Below are 22,678 nucleotides of genomic sequence, written 5' to 3'. Positions count from 1 at the left end.
GTGGTGGTGCAGGAGGCGGCTGATTGAGGTTTCTCTCTCATTATTGATGTTTCTGACTCTCTCTCCCTCTCCCTTCCTCTCTGTAAAAAATCAATAAAATATATTTTTTAAAAAAGAAAGAGCTGAATACTTTATTTTTTTAAATATATATATTTTATTGATTTTAGAGAGGAAGGGAGAGGGAGAGAGAGATAGAAACATCAATAATGAGAGAGAATCATTGATTGGCTGCCTTCTGCACACCCGCTCCTGGGGATCAAGCCCACAACCCAGGCATGTGCCCTTGGCTGGAATCGAACCTGAGACCCTTCAGTCCGCAGGCCAACACTCCATCCACTGAGCCACACCAGCCAGGGCATGAATACTTTAGAGCTTTGCTGTGTGAGCCCTCTCTGTATAGGAGTCATTTTCTTTTTTTTTTTTTAAATATATTTTATTGATTTTTTACAGAGAGGAAGAGAGAGGGATAGAGAGTTAGAAACATCGATGAGAGAGAAACATCCATCAGCTGCCTCTTGCACACCCCCTACTGGGGATGTGCCCGCAACCAAGGTACATGCCCTTGACCGGAATCGAACCTGGGACCTTTCAGTCCGCAGGCCGACGCTCTATCCACTGAGCCAAACCGGTTTCGGCTGTATAGGAGTCATTTTCCCCACACTGTGAGGCAAGACCCTTCTGAGCCGGGGGGGGGGGGGGGGGGGGCCCGCCCGATGCCTCCCGAATCCTGAGGTCTGCCATCCTGGCCGCCGGGGACAGCCACCAACCAGTCCCTGTCCCGCATGAGCGCTGGGCCGTAGTACCTTTCACCCCTTCAGTGGCTATGGCCCAGCCTCACGCAGCCCCCTCACGCACTTGTGCTGATCAGTGGTCAGTGGGATACTCCAGGGGGACCCTCTGTGGATACGCGGGGTTCTCGCCCTCTGCCACTCTTCCCTCTGGGCCTCAGCCCCCCAAACTCCAGGTGCTGAGAACTTCAGTTCCTTCTCCTAAAGGCGGGGTGGCCACTGGCCTCTGCCAGGAAACCCCCTCCCCACACAGTCCTGGGGCAAAGGCAGGGCACACCTCCTGCTTCTCGTCTCCCAGACAGCACTGTCCTTCATTGCTTGACGCCCCTTTTCTTTACAGCCTGTGCTTCATGTATTGTGTCTGGTTTGGGGGGTTCTTTCAAGAAAGTGGCAGGGTCAGGGCAGTCCCTGTTACCCCACTTGTGTGACCAGAGTCTGCCACTGGAGAACTGGAGAACATTGTGAGCTGGAGGGAGAGAGGTGCTATTGATGGGGATACTGCCGGTGGTCATGACGACAATGAAGCATCCCACCTGACAGCGTGCAGCTGCTGTAGTGGCTACAGGGAGGGTGTTTATTTTTTTTAAATCAGATTTTCTTTTTAAATTTTTATTGATTTCAGAGTGGAAGAGAGAGGGAGAAATAGAAACTACAATGATGAGAAAGAATCATTGATTGGCTGCCTCCTGCAGGCCCCACACTGGGGACTGAGTCTGCAACCCGGGCATGTACCCTTGGTGGGAATCGAACCCGGAATCCTTCGGTCCATAGGCTGACGCTCTATCCACTGAGCCAAACCAGCTAGGGCAGGGACAGTCTCTTTCTCTTTACCTTTTTTTAAAGAAAAAAAAAATTTTTTTTTTTAGAAATCATTCTTAAGACCTTAACTATTGATGGATAGATGAGAATTTAGCTCTTTGACACCACTATCTACTGTGTTCTCCTCTTCCTTTTCCCCACATGATTTTGTTCAATTCTTGGGGGTTCTTCTTTCCGCCCGAGGTTAAAAATCACCTCATTGGCTTAGTTTCTGCAATTTCACAATGGTGATTTTAAAAATAGATACATTTTTATTGATTATAGAGCACTCCCCCCACTTGGGATTGAGCCTGCAACCCAGGCATGTGCCCTGACCAGGAATCAAACTGTGACCTCCTGGTTCATAGGTCAACGCTTGTGGCGAGCCGGCACGGCCATGGCATACTCAGCCCCAGGGCGCCTTATGTGCCGCACCAGCTCAGCCAGGTTCGGTGAGCCTGAGTGGGGGCGATGAAGGATTGGAAAAGACAGACAAGAGAAGGAAAGCTGGGACTCGGTGGGACTCTGCTTCCCTGATGGAGACCCAGCAGCGCCACGGACTACAAGCTGTGTCTTTATTTTATAGCAGATGCCACGGGGCAACGTAAGGGCGTGGTCAAGATGTTTACAACATTCTCGTGCGTTTCCATCCTACTCAACTACATGCACCTGATCAAGCTTTGTGTCCTTGCAGCCTATATCACTTAGGCACGTGGGGCCAGTGTTCGGACCATAGGTTCAAACTCACAACTCCAGCTGTTGGCTGTAATTGTGCGGGGAGGGCTCTGCCCTCCAAGCTGGGACTTGCACGTGGCCACGAGAGAACTGTGCCCTCTCGTTAGTCTGAGGCTTGAACCTGTCCAAACTCTGTAGCCGCTCTCCACAAACTGAGCCACGCCGGCCGGGCCCTGGCCACTCTATTGAAAATCGCAGCCCCACTTTCTCCGCACCTGCATCACTGTAACAGGTGCGTGTGGCGGGGGGTTAAGAGGTAAGTAGGCGTATCGTGAAGGAGATACAACTGGGACAGTAAGGAGTTGTCAGATATGAAGGAGTTTAAGTGCAATGAAGCCACTGAAGGGTTCTGAACAGAGCGGGACAAGACCCACCTTATATCTTAACAGGATGCCAGGGCCTCTCAGGTTGAGAATAGGCCGAGGGCAGGCAAGGCAGGCACGGGGATAGACGGGCATCCAGGCCTGAGACAGGGCGCTTAGACCAGGCTGGGGGCAGTAGAGGTGGAAAGAAGGGAGCAGATTCTGAATGGCTCTTGAAGGTAGAGCCACCAGCACCTGCTGATGAGCTGGACATGGCCCTGGATCTCCTTAAATCCCCAGGAACCCTGCAATGCGTTACCTTTTCCCCACAGTCCCCCGCCTGCTTCCCATGTTCCCCGACCACCCACCTGCTCCAAGAGAAAAGCCACACGGACTCCATTTTCCCAATGTTTAATTAGGAAAAAAAATGTACATGAACAAAGGAAAAATCATGCAACAAAAGAGGAGAGAGTGGGGTTTCCGGGACCTCGAGATGGGGCCAGAGTCCTCGAAAGAGGCAAAAACACAAAGGAGTAAGGCACTGCCGCCTCGGCCCCTTGGGGCGGGCGCAGAACTGGGCAGCTGAGGATGAGGGTCCAAGGCAAGTCAGACAACACTGAGGAGGTTTGGCAGTAGGGCCGGGAGAAAGTTCTGGAGCCCCAGGCCCAGGTCAGGCCCCGGAACGTCTAGTTACAGCTCTCAGGTGCTTGGAAAGAACGGGGCCCCGTGAGGATGCGCCGTCCAAGTCCCAAGAGGTTTGTAGGGGGACGCTGTGGTCCGGCTGCAGGGGACCCCCTTGGCACAGCCACAGTCCGAGGGCAGCTTAGGGTGCATCACCCCAAGCGCTGCTGGTGCCGAGGCCATGGCAAGGGCGAGATGCCAAGGCTGAGGGTGTCACAGGGTCAGGACAACTCAAGGAAGAGAATGAGGTTGGCAACATCCCGGGGCGGGGGGTGGGGGGGTATTTACAGATGGAGGCGGTGAGGCGGAGATAAATTAAATAAATAGGTGGTTGGGGGTATAAATAGTAAGGGGGGGCAGGGGCTGTCACACACCTGGGCACAAGGGCAGGAGGCTGGGGGTATTGCTGCTGCTGGGGTGGGGGGCTAGGTCCTGTCACCCCCTCCCCGCCTGCAGGGCCCAAAGCAAGGCACTAATGAAGGGGGTTCGGGGGCATATTGGCCCGGTGACCTGGCCTGTGCCACCCAATCCCGGGCTCAGCCCTGAGCCCCAGGCGTGAGCCCCCCCTCTCGACAGGACGACGACCCAGGACCGGGAAGCCCCCTCCTCACCGGCTCCGCCACCCTTAGCTGTTGCTGGACATGAGGCTGATGATCTGCTCCAGCTTCTGGCGCAGCTTATGCTTCCGACACGAGGCGTCTCTGTCCAGGGCGGTGAGAACCTGCGGGAGGGAGGCCCAGAGCTGGGTTCCAAGTGGGAGGCGGGTTGCTCCTGGGCAAAGCCGCTGCCCTGGAGGTCTTGAGCTCATCCCTCCCTCCTGCCTTGGCGCATCCCTCCTCACCTCTTCCCTCCCTCCTGCCTTGGCGCATCCCTCCTCACCTCTTCCCTCCCTCCTGCCTTGGCACATCCCTCCTCACCTCTTCCCTCCCTCCTGCCTTAGCGCGTCCCTCCTCACCTCTTCCCTCCCTCCTGCCTTGGCGCATCCCTCCTCGCCTCTTCCCTCCCTCCTGCCTTGGCGCATCCCTCCTCACCTCTTCCCTCCCTCCTGCCTTGGCGCATCCCTCCTCACCTCTTCCCTCCCTCCTGCCTTAGCGCGTCCCTCCTCACCTCTTCCCTCCCTCCTGCCTTGGCGCATCCCTCCTCACCTCTTCCCTCCCTCCTGCCTTGGCGCATCCCTCCTCACCTCTTCCCTCCCTCCTGCCTTAGCGCGTCCCTCCTCACCTCTTCCCTCCCTCCTGCCTTAGCACGTCCCTCCTCACCTCTTCCCTCCCTCCTGCCTTGGCGCATCCCTCCTCACCTCTTCCCTCCCTCCTGCCTTGGCACATCCCTCCTCACCTCTTCCCTCCCTCCTGCCTTGGCGCATCCCTCCTCACCTCTTCCCTCCCTCCTGCCTTGGCGCATCCCTCCTCACCTGCGGCCCTAGGCGCGTGGGAAAGGCTCCAATCTCTCCCCTCTGAACACACCCTCGTCTCCTCCACCCCAGATCCGCCTCAGCTGCAGAACTTTCTCCTCCTTTCTCTCCACAGCCAGAATGCGGCCCTCCCACAAGTGGTCTGGGCTTGCCGTTCCCGATCTCCCTTTCTCATCCCCTCTTAATTCCTCCCCCCCAAAAAACCTCTCTTGTTCAGGTCTCCACGATCTTGTCACCAAAGCCAGCCAACGTTCTCAGGCCCTCGCTCCTTGACCATCAGCAGCACCTGACAGCTGAGCGCTCTCTCCTCCCTGACCCTCCTCCATGGGGGGCGGGGTTCCTCATACATGTTCCGGGATCAGCTCTGTACTGTTGGGGTCCGTCCCACCCGCTGGCCACCCCCTCTTCTGTCTCCGCTAACTACTCCCTTTCTTCTCCGCCACCTCTGAGTGTCCCGGGGACTCAGGGCTCAGTGCTCGGGCCGCCTCTCCCTCTGCACCCACTCCCGGCCGCCCTGGCTGAGCTCATCCAGGCTCAGGGCCTTCAGGGCCATGTCCTGGCTCACAAATCCGTATCTTCAGAGAATACATCCTGAGGTCCACACCTCTCTGTCCCTTGCCTCCTGCCACCTCCAGGCACAAATCCCACAAGCCCTAGAAAGGGCTGTCCATGCCCACCTTCTGGCCTCAACCCCCTCAGCCTGTCCCTCCCAATGCCCCTGGCCCTCAACTCTTGCCCAACCGGAACTTTGTACTCTAGCCAGTGGCTTCTCTTCTGGGTCCTTCAAATCCCAGCATCAAGGTGAGTGTCATGTGTGCTGGGTCTAGGGGCCTGCTTGGGGGAGTGATCGTGAGCAATCTAATAGATGGGCTCCTGCCTGGCCGGTGTGGCTCAGTGGTTGAGCATCAACCTATGAACTAATAGGTCCTGGGTTCGATTCCTGGTCAGGGCACATGCCCGGGTTGCGGGCTCCATCCCCAATGTGGGGAGTGCAGGAGGCAGCCCATCAATGATTCTCTCTCATCTTTGAAGTTTCTATTTCTCCCTCTCCCTTCCTCTCTGAAATCAATAAAGTTATCTATATATATAAAAGCCTAAGCAACCATTATGGTGGAATGACTGGTCACAGTGACGCGTACTGAGCAGGCAGTCAGGCGAGCGGTTAGGGGTAAGCAGACAGGCAGGCAGGCAAGCAGTTAGGGGCGAGCAGGCAGACAGGCAGGCAGGCTAGTGGTTAGGGTGAGTGCTCCCAGATTGCAAGAGGGCACAGGCCGGGCTGGGGAACCCCCTTACCCTCCGTGCAAGAATTTCATGCACTGGGCCTCTAGTCCTATCTAATAAAAGAATAATATGCAAATTGACCATCACTCCAACACACAAGATAGCTGCCCCCATGTGGGCACAAGATGGCTGCCACAAGATGGCCAGCAGGGGAGGGCAGTTAGGAGGGACCAGGTCTGCAAGGGAGGGCAGTTGTGGGCGATCAGGCCAGCAGGGGAGGGCAGTTGGGAGGGACCAGGCCTACAAGGGAGGGCAGTTGGGGGCGATCAAGCCTGCAGGGGAGGGCAGTTAGAGGTGACCAGGCTGGTAGAGGAGGGAAGTTGGGGACAACTGGGCCTGCAGAGAAGGGCAGTTGTGGTGGACCCAGGCCTGTAGGGGAGAGAAGTTGGGGGTGACCAGGCCTGCAGGGGAGGGCAGTTAGGGGTGACCAGGCCTGCAGGGGAGGGCAGTTAGGGGCAAACAGGCTGGCAGGGGAGCAGTTAGGCATCAATCAGGCTGGCATGGGAGCGGTTATGGGGTGATCAGACTGTTAGGCAGAAGTGGTTAGGGGCAATCAGGAAGGCAGGCAGGCGAGCAGTTGGGAGCCAGCAGTCCTGGATTGTGAGAGGGATGTCTGGCTGCCCGTTTAGGCCCATTCCTACCGGGATCGGGCCTAAATGGGCAGTCGGACATCCCTCAAGGGGTGCTGGGCTGAGGTACACATACCCCCTGTGCACAAATTTCGTGCACCGGGCCTCTAGTATTAAAATAAATAAATAAATAAAAGATGGGCTGCCTATCCCCTCTGTCCCCTCCATGTCCTTGTGGCACTCCTCGACTCCCACCAAGCCCCCTGCCTTTGTCACCCCGGGAGAGGCACACACCTCCTGGTGGTACTTGGTGACATAGAAGTAGAGCTCACTGAGTGCGCTTAGGACACTGAAGTCGCTGGCATGGAGGCGGGACTGCTCCACAAGGTAGGCGTCCATGTCCTGGTCACTGATGGATGCCATCTTTGCAATGTCCCGGTAGTACCTGTTGGGACCCTGAGGTCACACACATAGGCAGGCGGCACCAAAGTCAAAGTCCCTGCCCTGGCTGCCAGGCCAGCCTCTGGGCCTTTTTCCTGTAGTTGGCCCACCTCAGAGAAGCGAGCCCACAGGCAGCTCCTGCCTCCCTCCGCCCACGACAGCTCCCCTGGACTGCTCGGTTCCACCTCCCCACAACCTGGGGCCACAGGGCAGGGCCCACCTCTCCACCCAACTCTTGTAGTTCGGGATGTCCTTGGCGTAGAGCAGCTTATTAGAGGGCGAGTCCTTGCCCAGGCGGTGCTCGGACGTGGAGCAGGAGTCCATGAAGGTCTGGGCCACCACTGACAAGCAGGCGTCCGTGATGCTGCTCTTGTGGATGTCGAACACAAACTGCGGATTCTTGATCACGTTCACCCAGAAGCGCAGGGGCAGGCTGCATGGACGGACACACACACCCGCAGCTCCGTCGTCTCCCAGAAGCACCCTCCCAGTGCCCTTCCCCGCCATGGTTCCTGGCCGGCCAACCCACGTCTTGCCCAGAGCAGCAAAGGTGACACGTTTAGGGTTAACAGCCTTTTCTTTAAGTTTCTGTCAGAGACATAAAGAGCTACCACATGGGGCCCGGCAGGCTTGGCTCAGTGGTTGAGCGTCAACCTTTGAACCTGGAGGTCATGGTTTGATTCCAGGTCAGGGCACATGCCCAGGTTGCGGGTTCGATCCCCAGTAGGGGGTGTGCAGGAGGCGGCTGATCAATGATTCTCTCTCATCGTTGATGTTTCTATCTCGCTCTCCCTCTCCCTTCCTCTCTGAAGTCAATAAAAATATATTTCTTTTTTTTTTTAATATATTTTTATTGCCCTAACTGGTTTGGCTCAGTGGATAGAGCGTCGGCCTGCGGACTCAAAGGTCCCAGGTTCGATTCCGGTCAAGGGCATGTACCTTGGTTGTGGGCACATCCCCAGTGGGGGGTGTGCAGGAGGCAGCTGATCAATGTTTCTAACTCTCTATCCTGCTCTCTTCCTCTCTGTAAAAAATCAATAAAATATTAATATATATATATATATATATATATATATATATATATATATATATATTGATTTCAGAGAGGGAAGGAGAGGGAGAGAGATATAAAAACATCCATGATGAGAGAATCATGGATTGGCTGCCTCCTGCACGCCCCCTACTGGGGATCGAGCCCACAACCTGGGCATGTGCCCTTGACTGGAATCGAACCCGGGACCCTTCAGTCCGCAAGCCGACACTCTATCCACTGAGCCAAACCAGCTAGGGCTAAAAATATATTTCTTAAAAAAAAGAGCTACCCCATGGGCTGAGCTACCAGCATCTCTGCCCCAGGCAAGGCCCTGAGGGCTAAGGGCCACTGCTGGGTACTGGCCCCACTACCCCAGCACATGCCCTACAGAGCCCACCTCCGAATTGCGCTCACCCGCCCTCTTTGCTTGCTGCCACCTTGGATGCTGGTCCTCTCCTGCCTGAACGACCACTCCAGCTCCCATCAGTTGCCCCGACTGAGTCTTGGCAAAGCCAGCAGCCTCTTCCGACCACCCACCCCTAGAGGGGCCAGCAGCAGGAGGGAACAGGGCAGTACCAGTTGCTCTTCCAGGTGTGGCGGACGTCAGGGTCACTGATCTGGCGCTGGTCGGCCTGCTCATCGAGGAAGTCGAACATGTACTTGATGGCCAGGGGCAGGGCCGAGCCCCGGTGCGCCGTGCTGAACACCGTCTCAAAGAGGTCATCCACAAACTTCTGCAGCGTGCCCTGCAGGGGGACAGCAAACATGCAGGCCGTGAGGGAGCCGGGTCGGGATGTCCCCACAGCGGGATAGAGGGGGACGGAGGCGGGCAGAGGCTTGGCAGTGAGCAGGGGGTGGCACGGGGCAGGCCCGCACCTTGGTGGCCAGCAGCCGCGTCAGGTAGATCTCGGAGACCATCTTGCTGCCACGGTCCCCCTCGCGGTGGTCGGCGTGGTCGTGGTTCTTCACCAGGTGCCACAGCTTGGTGCCCGTCTCCTGGTCAGGCGTGATCATGGGCGCCCGAGAACGGAGGCTGTCGGGGCTGCTGGCTGTGCGAAGTAGGCTCTCTGGGGCAGAGGACCAGTTGGCCCCTTAGGCAGCGAGGCCCCACCAGCCACCGCTGGGCGCGCTTGCCCCACTCTGTTCTGGGGGCCCAGCAGGCTGAGGGGACCTGTATGCTCTTGCCGGCCCACCCCACTGCTAAGCTCTAAGGAACTGGAGACCTTCCAATGCCAAGGCCCAGGGAGGCCACCAGAGCCAAGCTGGCTGCTCCGACAGGGGCTCCCCGTGACCGCGGTCACAGCCTCACAGGGCACACGGAGGCCACCACACAGGACACCTACCGTAGCGGCTGAGGGAGCGGGTAAAGGTGAAGGAGTTGGCCATGTTATAGGCGGACACTTGTTTGGGCACCAGTGCCACCAAGGAACCATCTGTCACCTGGAGACCCCAGAGAGAAAGGGGGCAGTGCAGGCAGCTGAGGAGCCCAGGTCACCCCCCCCCCCCGCCCCGCCCCGTCCAGGCCCTGCGGTGTGTACAGAATAGCTCCCGAGGCTCCCTGAGGAGGAAGGGAGCCAGGACCCTGCTCCTGTGTCATCAGGGCAAGGCCACAGCTCCCAGGTGGCCCTGGGGGTCGGCGGGGCCCCGGCCCCTCACCTGGTAGTGGGCCAGCGAGTTGACCCTCTTCCAGTCACACTCGATCTTGGTGGTGACATCCTCATCCTGGAGGATGATGCGGGCCATGCGGCCCTGGCGCCACTCTGCGGGCCACAGACAGCCCTTGAGATCCTGCCCAGTGTCCCCCGAGACCCCGGGCCCCCACTCCACTCAGAGGACAGAGTCCCGGGAGGGAGGGGAGGGGAGGCCTCACCCAGGTCCATGTCCTCGGCCTTGGGACGCTGGGAGTAGGGGATGCCCTTGTACACGGCATCCAGCAGCTTGTCTTTGGCCTGGGTGATGCTGTCGCAGTTGAGAACCTTCACGGGGACCTGAGCGCTGCCCTCACTCTCCGGGCACACGCAGTACAGGGTCTGCAGGCGAGGAGAAGCGCAGGGTGGGTCCCGGGCGAGGCTTCCCCCCCACCACACCCAGAGCCCCACCCACCAGGCCCCCCATTCACCAGCGTCTTGTAGTCAATCTGCTGCCGAATGAGCTTATCCTCACTCAGGGAGTAGCGCGCCTCGCCCGTGATGGCGTCGATGGGGCCCTTCTCCATCTGCTGCTTGATGGCGCAGTAGAGCAGAAAGAGCGGCTCCCCCGCGCACTCCTGCAAGTGAGAGGCGGGCACGTGGCTGCCGGTCCCATGGCCAGCTGCCTCCCCACCTCCCCTGCCCGCAGCCCTCCTGCCCAGTGCACCTTCAGAAACTTATGCAGCAGGAACGTGAACCAGTTGGTAAGCATCTTCTCAGCCACGGACTCCGTCCTAGGGCGCAAAGGTTACTGGGGCCCCAGCCGGGCAGGGGATGGGGCGGTTCAGGGGGCAGGCTGGCGGAGGACAGGGCTGGGGCTGGGTCGTACCTGCGCAGCAACAGCTTTGGATGGTTCTTGCTCTCGAGGTTTTTCTCGATGAGGTCTGCCAGCAGTTGCTTCAGCAGCCCCGTGGCGTAATCGAGGCGGCTCTGTAGGGCCACCATGGTGAGCGAAGCCACGGTGCCGCGGTCCCGCATGGAGAAGCTACTCTGGGCCTCCAACGTGTGAATGAAGGTGAGCACGAAGGCGCGGCTGTGCAGCAGCTGCCCGAACAGGCGCAGAGCCTTCTCGACATTAGGGGGCGTCTGTGAGGGACAGGGGGCGTCAGACGGTGGCGCAGTGGCCCGGGGGGTGGCAGGGCGCAAGTAGGCCAGGCAGGGGCTCACATCCAGCTCCTTGAGCACCGGGTGGGCCTCGATGCCTGGGAAGAGCACGCGCACAGCATAGGTCCGGTAGTCCAGGAACGGGATCTGCACCACGTCCATGTGGTTCGTCAGCTCGTTGATGTCCGTCTGCAGCTCGGCAAAGGCTGGGAGGGGCAGGGAGGAAGAGTGAGCAGACCAAGAGGAGGCCGGTACCCCGCACCCCCACCCCCGCACTGCAACCCCCACTCCAGGCACCTTCCTTGCATTCCAGAGCCACGCGGGACTCCAAGTTGTCCATCTGGAGCTGGAGCCGCTTGAGCGTGCGGTCCGCATCCTGAGTCTTGCGCTTGTAGGCGACCAGCACAGCGGTGATGGCCAGCAGCAAGAGCCCGCCCCCGGCCGCCAGCCCCACCATGGCCGGCAGGGTCAGCGCCCGCTCGGCTGTGATGTGTAGGGTGCCCAGCCAGAACTCCAGGCCGCCCACCAGCACCTGCGGGAAGAGGCTCACCATGAGCTGACCCCCACCCCCGCCCCCACAGGCCCCTGGTGGCCTTCCCGCCCCCTACCCACCATGACAGGCTGCCGGCCCGTCTGGCTGGGTGAGTCACACAGGAGTTGCGTGTCCGAGACGGTGAGGGCACATGGCTGGCCCCCAATCAGCACGGTGTAGTTGAGGCGGGAGCTGCCCGCTGCCGCGGGGATCAGGTTCTTGCCCTGTGTGTGGAGGGCACAGTCAGCCAGGGCTCCCCCCCCACCCCTGCTCCGCCCCTCCCAGCCCCTGCGCCCCACCAGCACCTTCAACACCACGTGGGAGCCAGGTTTGACATCCAGGACGCCGGAGGGCCCAAGTGGCTCAAAGCTGGGGTCAGGGTAGTAGGTGAAGGAGGACCGGTTGAGGGAGCGGGCTGTCTGCACGTGGTCCAGCAGGAAGCCAAACTCATCAGGGTGCTCGCCCTGGGCCCGTGGCTGGGGCCGCCCCGGGAAGATGCCAGGGGCCTTACACAGCATGGCAGTGTCGTTGATAACCTGGCACGTCTGTGTGGACAAAGGCAGGCCAGTCCAGCACATGAGACCATGCATGGCAGGGGCGGGGGCGGGGCGAGGGCAGCTGGCACTCACATTGGTGGTCTCGATGCCTCGGTACTTGGCCCGGACCCGGGGCTCTTGGACTGTCAGCAGGTGGGTCCCACTGACAGTGATGGCTGTGCTTCCGCTGGGGACAGGGAGGAGGGGCCTCAGACTCTGTCCCCCAGTGCCCCCAGCCCAGCCCTGGAGAGCTCTGAAGGCTGCAGTGGGAGCCTGGGGCCCCCCCACACCTCAGGTCGCTGGGCGGGTGCTAGGAGCTGTGTGTCAGGAGGACCTTGCCCCCTCTGCCAATAAGGGCTCAGGTTTAATATAGTCTTTTTTTTTTTTTTTTTACATATTTTTTTATTGATGTCAGAGAGGAAGGGAGAGGGAGAGAGAGATAGAAATATCAATGATGAGAGAGAATCATTGATTGGCTGCCTCCTGCACGCCCCCTACTGGGGATCGTGCCCACAACCCGAGCATGTGCCCTTGACCGGAATCGAACCTGGGACCCTTTAGTCCGCAGGCCGGCGCTCTATCCACTGAGCCAAACCAGCCAGGGCTAATATAGTCTTATTATTGATTTCAGAGAGGGAGGGAGAGGGAGAAAGAGGAACATCAATGATGAGAGAGAATCATTGATTGGCTGCCTCCTGCGTGTCCCTTACTGGGGACCAAGCCCACAATCCAGACATGTGCCCTGACCGGGAATCAAACCGTGACCTCCTGGTTCATAGGTCGATGCTCAACCACTGAGCCATGCCGGCCCAGCTAAGGGCTCCAGCTTAGAGGAGGTGAAATTTGATGCCCAAGGGCCCAGCCATCAGGCAAGGCCCCAGGACAGGAGCTTGGGGACCCGTTCTCTCGAGGGTCTTACTTGATTATACTCCAGGTGGGCTCAAGGCGAGTGACGGTAGGGTCCTGGGTGTAGGTGTAGAGAACTCCGGGGCTGGAGATGTTAGCACGGTCAATGGCCAGGGTGATGGGGGCCTGGCTGGGGCCCAGGGTGGACACGGGCGAGATACACACGATGGCTTCGGCATCCCTCCTACGTGGCAAGTGGAGAGCTTTGAGCAGGTGGCCCAGGGCCCTCACCGGGCAACCAAATGCCCATCCCAAAGACCGGCAGGGCCCTACCCACCTCACAAACTGGCACTCGCCATCCCTCACGATCACTGTGACCGTGCTGCCGGCGTCTAGAGAACTTCCCGAGATGGTGAGCCTCGTGCCCCCAGAAGCCGGGCCCCGAATGGGACGCACCCGGTCGAATGTCGGGGTCTGTGGGAGAGGCAGCCCTGAGGGGAGGGAGGAGGCAGCCCAGTGCGGGTCGCGCGCCCTCAGAAGGGGTGGGTGTGGGGAGGGCCGGGCGGTTCACGCACCACAAAGCTGTAGAGCTGCTCTGATTGCGTGCGGAAGTCAGCAGAACAGTCGCCTACACACAGCTCCACGGGCCCCGGCGGTGGGCTGGGCACCAGCGACTCCTCCATCTCGCACACGATCCTAGGGGACAGACAAGGTCAGGGCCCGCCTCGGAGCAGCCGGCCTGGGTCCCCGCCCAGCCACACTCACCTCTCAGCGCTGATGTACTCAGCGGGAATGGAATTGCAACGCACGCCGGCCACCCGAAGGCCTACCTCTCGGTAGGTGAGGCCTAGGTTCTCGCCCTCGATGGTGACTCGGGTGCCTCCCTCCTTGGGCCCCATGAGTGGGTGAATCTGAAGAGCAGGACAGGAGGTGAGAGGACGAGCCAGGCCGCTGGGTGCCTCGGATGCGGAAGGTGTGGGAGGCTAACCTGGGTGATGCGGGGGTGGCTACAGCGCGTGCCCTTCTGGCTCGGGTGCATCCAGTTGGTCTTGGGGGCCGGACAGTGGGCACGCAGCTGGCACCTGTGCTCCGAGACGCACCAGCCACAGGTGAAGCGGGGGTCGGCCTTGAGGCAGAGGCCGCAGCTGGGTCGCTGTGCCCAGCATTTATACAGGATAGCTGCGGACACAGGGGGCGCTGCTGGGGGAGGCTATGGGGAGCCAGGGCCACTAAGGGTCCCCCCATTAGACCTGGCCCCAGCTCGTGCCAACTCTGCCTCAGGAGGCAAGCTCCTCCGCCCCATCTTTTTGTTTTTTTAATACATTTTTATTGATTTCAGAGAGGAAGGGAGAGGGAGAGAGAGATAGAAACATCAATGATGAGAGAGAATCATTGATCAGCTGCCTCCTGCACGCCCCCCACTGAGGATCAAGCCCACAACCTGGGCATGTGCCCTTGACCAGGAATTGAACCGTGACCTCCTGGTTCATAGGTCGACGCTCAACCACTGAGCCACGCGGGTCGGGAACCTATGCCCCATCTTGCCCCTCACCTCGGAAGGTGGCAGGCTTGTCGATAGGGAAATCTCCATCCCAGACCACAGAGAAGTCCAGCTCGATGTCACCATACTCGTCACCTTCATAGGAGTACTGGGAGAGAGGGACCGCACGACCCCTCAGAGGGTGCCCTGCCACAGCTACCTCCCAGGCCGGTCAGTGAGCTGGGCACAGGCCAGGGAGGAGGGGGTGCACCGGCCGGGGGAGTGGGGCACAGGTGGGGGTGCAGGGAACAGGCCGGGGGGGGTGGGGCGCGGGGCACGGGGCCTCACCGAGGCGTTCTGGCACTGCACGCTGCTGCTGTTGAAGCGCACGGCGGGCACGCGCTGCTGCCGCCCCTGGACCCGGACCACGCACTCGTAGTTCTTCTGGCCTGACTGCGGCTGCGGCAGGTTCTTGGCCCGCAGGGTGAGGGGTTGCATGACACCCACTGGGATCAGGAGGTCCCCGCTGGGCAGGATCTCAGGGCAGCCCTTGGGGAGGAGGGAGGACGCCCATCAGCCACACACCAACCGCTGCCATCCTGGCCCAGCAGGGCGCCGGCCCCGCACTGAGGAGGCTCCAAGGAACCAAGGAGAATCAAAGGTGGAGAAGCCAGCCCCCACCGAGCCCAGCCCCCTCGCGCATGCGCGGCACCCGCCTCACCTCGGGGCTGTGGACCCTTCCCTCCTGGAAGGAGCACTCGTGGGGGTGGCTGGTACACACGTGGCGGTACTTACACCAGTGGCAGGGGTAAGGGCTGCCAACGCAGGACAAGCACCTGGGGGGGTGGGGGTGGGAGGCAGAGAGAAAGGCTTCAGAAACAACAGAGAAGGCCAGGCTGCCCCCTCCTAGGGGACATAGGGGAAACGGAAGGAAGAAGGCGCCAGGGCCCCTCTGAGGCCCGCACAGCGCAGCAAGGGATGAAGCGACGTGGGGGCAGAGGTCAGCAAGGCCACTACTCACGACTGATGGACGCTGCAGTTGTAAAAGACAAAGTCGGTCCCGGCGAACCGCACCCCTGTCTCCTTGGAGAGCAGCTGCAGCCGCACCGTGCGCGTGGCCCCTGCAGCAAGGCCAAGGGCGGCCGTGAGCCAGCCGGGGACAGAGAGGGCCCCCTCCCGAGCAGCCCAGCCACTGACCATGGCCCCTGGTGAGAGCCCGGAGTTCCTGGAGAGAGGGCGAGGGGCAGCGCAACTCCCCGGAGGGCAGCAGGACGGCCTCGTTCTCCGCCACCTCCTCGAAGGCACAGCTCACGCCTGCGCTGAGGTCTGGCACGTTGCGCATGGCCACGGTCAGCTGCGGAAGGCAGGGGACTCAGCAGGGGCCCCCACGCCCCACCCCACACCCCACTCGCTCGCCACTCCACTTACCTGCACCCCGGGCGATGTCACTGACACGTTGTTGGGCCGGACCCGCACCTGGACACATTTGCTCAGCTCTTCTGCAAAGCCATGCGGGGCTGAGGCGCCCGGACAGGCCCCTTCTCGACAGCATCTGCGTGGGGTCAGCCAGAGCCCATCCCGCATCTGCCTTGGGAGGGCTCTGTCCAAGGCTCACTGGGAGCCTGGGGGGGGAAAGGGGACAGCGGGCCCAGCCCACAGCACCTTGGCCCATGGGGTGGAGATTCTGCTTGTTAGCTGGAGAGAGGGGAAGGGGAGGGAGGGGGAGGCCATAAGGGCCGGGCTGGGAGCCGTGAACATGCGGGCAAGGGCAGGTACCGCCCTCCCCAACCAACACGCCTGGTGGCTTCTCCCAGGGGCAGAGCCTCCCCGAGCCATCGGCACCACCCAGCCCCACCCGGTCTCCCTCACCTGTGCTGCAGCACACACCAGCCGCAGTGCGGGTCCCTGGAGCCCAGGCAGGCTGCGCAGCTCGAGTACTGCTCGCACGTCTCCACTGGGAGCTGGCTCACCTGGGGACAACCTTGTCAGCACCCGCCCCGCCCCCCGACAGCCGCCCGCCGCCACCGCCTCGGGCCCACCTGCTTCTCACTCAGGAGGTAGATGTGCTGGTGGTCGGGGCTGAAGAGCAGGTCTCGGAGTATGGGGCTGCCGTCCACCACGGGCACGGTCTCGTACAGGTGGGCGTCCTGGGAGCCATCAACTCGGACCTGGGGCCACAAGACCGGGGAAGAGGGACGACAAGCCAGTCTGAGGCCCCAGCAGCACCCCATGCACCCCCCGGGCATCCTCCTCTAGCTCCTCTAGGGCCGGGGACTTCCCAAGTTGTGGCTGAGCTGAAGCCAGGGCCTGGCTCGGCACTTGAACTTCCCCTGACCCCGCGATCCCCAGGGGCTGGGGATGGAGGGCGCAAAGGCCAGTCCCTGGAGGTCCTCGGGGGTGACTCAGCCAGCCAGAAAGCACTCCCAGGAGATAAGAGACAGAGATATTACTGATGCCCAGGGATGGGGTACAGGGGTGACATCCAAAGGGGAAGAGGTTTTTAGGGTGATGACAATGTCTTGGAATGAGACGGTGGTGAGGGGTGGTTAGGGTTGCACAACTCTGCGGACTTACTAAAAGCTCTGGAATGTGTGCTTTAAGCGGGGGGAGGTGTATGGGATGGGAATTATACCCCAAGGGAGCAGGCTGGGCCGGAGACCTCAGCAGCTCCCTTCAAAAGCTTTCCCCCAGCCACCGACACCTCCCCCGCCCCCCTGGGGATAGCGCTGCAATTGCCTGGCAAACAGGATGAGGAGCGGAAGCCACCCTGACTCCTGTCCCTTTAGGAGCCACCAGAGGTCCCAGGGACTCATCTCCCCAGGTCCCACCAGCCCCGGTCCCAGAACAGCAGCAACTGAGCCCCCCCCCAGAACAGCAGCAACTGAGCCCCCCCGCTGCACAGGAACGGACAGGAGGGCAAAGACGATTATGTCCGCATTCATCTGACTAAGGATCTAGCAATGATGGCTAAACCACGGCCACCTGCTCTCCTGGCAGGGACGCCCCCAAGATAGGTCTGGTCTCTGTTCCCACAGCCATAGCAAGCAGGCGATTCAGGCCAAAGCTAGCAAGGGTGCTGGCAGGGGTGGATGGCTGTGGAGGCTGCCCATGGATCCTGGCCAGGCTCCTGGGGCCCAGTCTGGGAAGTCCCCCTTCCCCTGCGGGCTGTGTACTGTCCGGGGTCTCACAGGGCTCTTATGCACATTCTTGTCCCTACCCCTCATCCCATATCTCAGTCTGCCCCCATGTCTACACGCCAAGGGGGCCAGGGCGTACCTTCTTGAGGCTGCCACTGCGCGTGCCAATGAAGACCACGGAGTGCTGGTGGTAGGTGTAGGCGGCCACACTAGCCATGCCATCAGTGCTGTCCGCCAGCAGGGGAAGCCCCTCGATCACGTGCAGGCCACCCAGCGGCTGGTTCAACACCAGCCCGCAGAAATTCCCATTTATCTGCATGGGCTGAGAAAACAGCAGGAGTGCCTGTGAGAGTCCAAGCTTGGGGGGCGGGGGGGGGGGCATCAGTTGGACAGAGGCCACGAGATGCCACATTAGGGAAGGGAGCAGGATCTGCAAGTTGTTCCCCACCAGCTAAGACCAACCCCTTGCCCTGGACCCCACAGGAAATTGGGGACTGAGGAGGTAGATGCAGAAAGGAGATGGAGGAGGGAGATGGATGGTGGAGGGAGAGGATGCAGGAGCAGGAAAGAAGAGCGAGACCTGGGCCTGCAAGTGGTTGAGCATCGACCTATGAACCAGGAGGTCATGGTTCAATTCCCAATTAGGACATGTACCTGGGTTGCAGGCTTGATTCCCAAGGTAGGGTATACAGGAGACAGCCAATCAATGATTCTCTCTCATCATTGATGTTTCTGTCTCTCTCTCCCTCTCCCTTCCTGTCTGAAATCAATAAAAATGTGTGTGTGTGTGTGTGTGTGTGTGTGTATGTGTGTGTGTGTGTGTGTATGATGGGACAGGCTGGCAGACGGTTGCTAACTCGGTGAGGGACACCCAGGAGATGGAGCAAGAAGCAGCAAACTGGGGATGGGTGGAGGGGCAGGAAAAGGGAGGCGTGATCCACAAGCAGAGAGTAGCCGCCAAGAGAGCCGGTGAGAAGGCAGGCAAGGGGAGGAGGAGGAGCAGCAGCAGATGCAGGGAGAGGACGAGAGAGGACAAGCGTCCCTGAGAGGGAGAAGCGGGTGTGCCAGAGCTGAAGCCCGCTGTGCTCACAGTGTTGATGCAGGGAAGCTCCTTGTTGAGCAGCCAGGGCAGGGCCAGTGTGCCCTCGCCCCGATAGCATGACTGGATGCGGCGCCGGATGTGAGCATTGATGGTGCTGAGGGTGAAGAGGCAGAGCACGGTCTGCCGGGGCGGGCTGGCCCGGTTCTTCTGGCCCTGTGAGAAGATGGTGAAGAGGACGTCCTCGTCAGCCGGCACGCCCAGGGCCTGGGCCAGCAGCAGGCCGGGCTTGGCCAGGTGCGCGCTCTGCACCAAGCGGTACTCCACGCCGCGCCAGGAGCAGCCGATGGGAAACTCCACGTAGGAGTAGAACTCCGAGTCCCCGGCGCACATGCGCACGATCTTGGACGTGAAGAATTTCTCGCCCGCTGTGTCCAGCAGCGTCTGCTGGGTGTCCAGCTGCAGCGTCAGGAAGTACACGAAGGAGGCGCTCACGAAGCCGTAGATGTAATAGATGTCAAAGGCGGGGTACAAGGACAGGGTGTCCGAGGGGATCTTGATCTGCGAGGAGACAAACTCATCCTGGTACACCTGGAGAGCAGGTCGAGGAGAAAAGGTGGGGTGAGACCTGGCTCTGTCACCTACCTCCCAAACTTTGGCCTCTCAGCCCCCCAACACGGTTCCCCTGGGGCTCCCCTCATGACCTCCCCTGCCCCGCACAGTCATAGGAGCCCAGCCCAGCCCCATCCTGTGCCTCCCCTCTAGGACCTGGAGGTGGAGCCAGGACAGAGTGAAGGCAGGAGGGACACAGGTGCTGGGGACGAGAGGCGAGGGGAGGAGGGTGAACAGACAGGCAGGCCCACCCACCAGACTAAACATGTCGGCACTGTCCTCGTCGCTGATGAGCTTGCGGGAGCTCAGGGTGGGGAAGTACTCGGACTTGCCGTCCACGGCGGTGCCCACAAACAGCTTGCTGGGCCCCTGGCCCTGCTCCACGATGACCCCGGCCATGGAGTCGGGCTCCTGGGCCCCCGAGAGGTAGTGCTCCTTGCGGTGGTGGGGCTCGCCCAGCTTGAAGAGGTCATCCAGGCGCAGAAACTGGCAGATGCCTTGCCAGATGCTGCCGCAGGCCACCAAGCGGCGGGCCGCGTAGTCTATGAGAAGCAGCTTGTTCACGTTGTCCACGGGCGCCAGGCGGTGGGTGCACACACGCATACTGGGGGGTGGGTAGCAGCGAGCGTTGTCCTCGACGGGCCCCGTGACGTGGGCCCGCAGCTCAGTCAGGTTGGGGGCCAGCTTGAAGACCCGGTTCACTGCCCCCACAAACACCTCCCCGGTCACCCGGTGCACGGCCAGGTGGGTGAGGGTGGTGTCTGTCACTGAGAAGGCAGTGAAGGGCCTGCTGCCACCCAGGGCCCCCCCCATGGCAAGGAGGAGCAGCGGGAGGAGGCAGACAGCGGGCATGGCCGGCGGCTGCGCTCCCGGAAAGAGCCTGAGGAGAGATGGGGAGTGCCAAGTAAGAGGCCCCTGGCCCCGGCTGCAAACTCTCTTTCTGCCCCGGGACCCCCAGCAGGGTAAGCTCCGTGCCACAGTGGGTGGGGGGGGTCACTCATTCACCCACCACCATGCCGGAGCCGGAGCCCCAGCTGGTGACCTCGGCTGGGAGAGGAGGGGCCTCCCAGCAGGGCGAGTGAGTGAGCAGTGAGCGCAGGCGGGCTCGGGGGCCATCAATCATCTCCCACCCCCCACCCCCCCCACCCCTGGAAAGGAGCCAGGAGGCCTCGCCTCAAGTGGGCCACACCCAAGGGGGCAGCAGAGCCAGATGCTGGGCAAGGCAGGGCAGGAGGCGCTCCTGGAATGAGACCCGAAACACCAGATCCCAGAGCTGAGGGCGGCTAGCCACACACAAGAGCCACAGTAGGCAAACCCCAGGCCACAGAGACGCCCCACGCCCAAGTTGGGGGAAGGGGAAAGGCAGGGAGAGAACAATCACAAGCGGGGGGGAGGGTAGGGAGTGGGGGGGGGGGAACACCACTCCAGAGTGGCATTGCCACCAGGGGCCTCAGGACAGAGGTCTGGGGCATCAAGGCCTAAGACTGGACCCCGTACCACCACCACCACACCCCCACTCCTGGCCCCAGCTGCCTCCTCACCCCGAGGGCCTCCCTCAGCCGGCTGTCCAGGAGCCTGCTGTCTGGCCTACCGATCGCAACACAAAGCCAAGTCTCGCCTGCTCTCCCCCCCCCACCACCACTTCCCAACCAGGCACCACCGAGACAGACATAAGTCAGGCTCTGCTCAGGCACAGCCAGATGGCCCAGGCAGCCCTGTGCGGCTCTCCTTCCAGATCCAGAGGTTAGCTGCAGAAGGAGAGGTGCCAGGGGGCCCAAGGAACCCCATGAAAGGGGATCCCAGTCCCCAAATAGAGACTCTGGGGAAATGGGGTACGGGCTGTAAGGACAGTACCCAGCTTGCCTGAGTCTTCACCCCCAGGCCACACCCAGCTCTCCTGCCAAAGCCAGGTGGCAAAGATAGCACAGCAGTGTCATAGCAGCCAACGGGGCAGCCACCAAGGCAGGGCTGAGCGCTCCCCTCTCGGTGCCCAAGCCCAAGGGAGACGCAAGGTACCCAGCTTCAGGGAGGGGGAGGGCTGGGGGTGTGTGTGCCAGGAAGGAGGTGCAGAAGAGAGAACAGAAAAAAAATGCATTTGCTATTACAAGGAGCAGGCCCAGCTTGAAACGGCAAAGTTTCAGCTCAGACCGATCACCTTTCCAGGGCTCTTTTGTCAGGTCGGCATCCTAGACCCCTAATGCAACAGCCAGAGAAGAAAGAAAGGCGAGAGCGAAGAGAGGCCGCAGCGCACCCTCACCTCCTCCGCACCCCGCAGGAACACAAGCAGAGGAATGGGGGCCGGGACAGGCCAGGAGGAAGACCTGGAGAGGCAGGATTTGCACCCCAAGCACCCCATTCCAACTTCCACCTGTAAGTGGGAGCCTGGGGCGTCGCACGCACGCACACCCCTCTGCTACAGCCCAGGCAGCTGAGCCCGAGGAGGAGACCGCCCCTCGCACAGACACGGCTCCAGTGCCCGTTCCCCGGTGCCCCCCATACCCCCACCGTGCTGTGCGCCAGGCTCGCCCTGCCCCCACCAGGGGCACCCCTCGGCCGACCCACGGGGACCCTAGTGGATGGAGGCGCCACAGCAGTCCTTGGAGAGGCCGCTCCTCCGCCACAAAGGGTCCCCATTGGGCAGGGGGGCTGGGCTCGGCGTGGCCGTCCCTACTGGAGCGGGGCATGGAGGACCAGTCAGGCCCGCGCCCAAGGAGCAGGAGGAAAGGCAGGGCCCCACCCCCTCAGGGCCGACGGAACCCTCGGGCTGCCCGAACCCCGGGCCGCCGAGCAGGCTGCCCCCCACGGGCGGCGGGGGATGGCGGCCACCTACCTGCCCCTCCGCCGCCGCCTCTGGCTCCGGGTGGCCGCCCACCAGCCACGTGGACGCGTCCCCGAGCCCCCACACCGGCTCCGATGGCGCGCCCCCGCCGCCGCCGCGCCCCGCGCCGTGCGCCCTCTGCCCCGATCCCGACCACCGCAGCCGCCGCCGCCGCCGCCCACACACTGGGCAGGCCCCCGGCCGCCGGGGCCTTTTAAACCCGGACCGTACCACCGCGCTGGGCGGGGGCGCCCAGGGAGGGCCGGGCAGCGGGGCGCATGGGCCGGGGCCGCTCCTCTCCGGGGTCGGGGGAAGGCTCAGCGCACAGCCTGGGCCTCGTGAGCTGCAGGGATCCCCGCCCGACGAGCTGACCCCCCCCCCACTCGCACAATGGCCGCGTCCGCAGCGCGCGCCTCTCTCCCCCCCCCTCCTCCCCACCCGCTGCCTCGGGCAACCCTGGGACCCGCGCGCGCCCACGCCACACCCCCTCGGGCCCGGGGCGTGCGCACGGCTGACTCGGGGGCGCGCCGGCCCCGCCCCGCCCCGGCGCCCGGAGACACACAGGGGGTCACCTGCTGCCTCACCTGCTCCCTGACCCCTCAGGTGCGCACCTGGCTTAGGACACGCTCCCCGCAATGGTCCATAACCTGGAGGGGCCGTGACTAACAATATGCAAAAGGCCAGCACAAGGACTCGAGGGCTGTCACCATTTATACTTGGCCCCTTCCCCAGCCGGAGCCGGGGGGGGGGGGGGGATCTGGGGATTTCATTCCCTTGCCCTCCCCCCTTTTTTTTCTTTTTAAACAGATTTGAGATATAATTCACCTATCGTATAAGTCACACATTA

At 61.5% G+C, this 22,678-nt stretch overlaps 1 protein-coding gene across 2 annotated transcripts; it reads right to left on the bottom strand.

Annotated features, from left to right (window-relative positions):
* Positions 1–3,080: 3,080 nt before the first annotated feature.
* On the bottom strand, positions 3,081–21,985 carry PLXNA3 (plexin A3). 2 transcript variants are annotated; one of them, XM_079765403.1, is made up of 33 exons: positions 21,844–21,984; positions 19,269–19,893; positions 18,453–18,992; positions 17,502–17,684; positions 16,265–16,393; positions 16,095–16,195; positions 15,654–15,777; positions 15,423–15,579; positions 15,247–15,346; positions 14,947–15,061; positions 14,574–14,774; positions 14,298–14,394; positions 13,734–13,924; positions 13,511–13,656; positions 13,321–13,441; positions 13,083–13,219; positions 12,819–12,989; positions 11,993–12,086; positions 11,669–11,908; positions 11,444–11,587; positions 11,129–11,363; positions 10,895–11,037; positions 10,557–10,813; positions 10,395–10,461; positions 10,159–10,305; positions 9,910–10,069; positions 9,696–9,799; positions 9,383–9,479; positions 8,916–9,106; positions 8,616–8,785; positions 7,227–7,439; positions 6,860–7,010; positions 3,081–4,025 (listed from the first exon to the last, which is right to left on the bottom strand). In XM_079765403.1, exons 2-33 carry the CDS (start codon positions 19,863–19,865, stop codon positions 3,930–3,932), a joined length of 5,619 nt encoding a protein of 1,872 aa, XP_079621529.1. In that variant the 5' UTR covers positions 19,866–19,893; positions 21,844–21,984; the 3' UTR covers positions 3,081–3,929. The 2 variants fall into 2 exon arrangements, with proteins under 2 accessions (XP_079621529.1, XP_079621528.1); XM_079765402.1 differs by having other exon boundaries at positions 10,557–11,037; positions 21,844–21,985.
* Positions 21,986–22,678: the final 693 nt, after the last annotated feature.

The sequence above is a fragment of the Cnephaeus nilssonii genome (assembly GCF_951640355.1).
Source record: "Cnephaeus nilssonii genome assembly, chromosome: X".
Classification (NCBI taxonomy): domain Eukaryota; kingdom Metazoa; phylum Chordata; class Mammalia; order Chiroptera; family Vespertilionidae; genus Cnephaeus; species Cnephaeus nilssonii.
This window is presented reverse-complemented; position numbering and strand designations above follow the sequence as displayed.

Coding starts and splice junctions, on each gene's coding strand:
- PLXNA3 (XM_079765402.1), bottom strand. CDS start 19,865: ATGCCCGCTGTCTGCCTCCTCCCGCTGCTCCTCCTTGCCATGGGGGGG. Junction 9,480..9,695: donor ACTCGCTGGCCCACTACCAG/GTGAGGGGCCGG, acceptor TGGGGTCTCCAG/GTGACAGATGGTTCCTTGGT. Junction 8,786..8,915: donor CGCGGCTGCTGGCCACCAAG/GTGCGGGCCTGC, acceptor GTCCCCCTGCAG/GGCACGCTGCAGAAGTTTGT.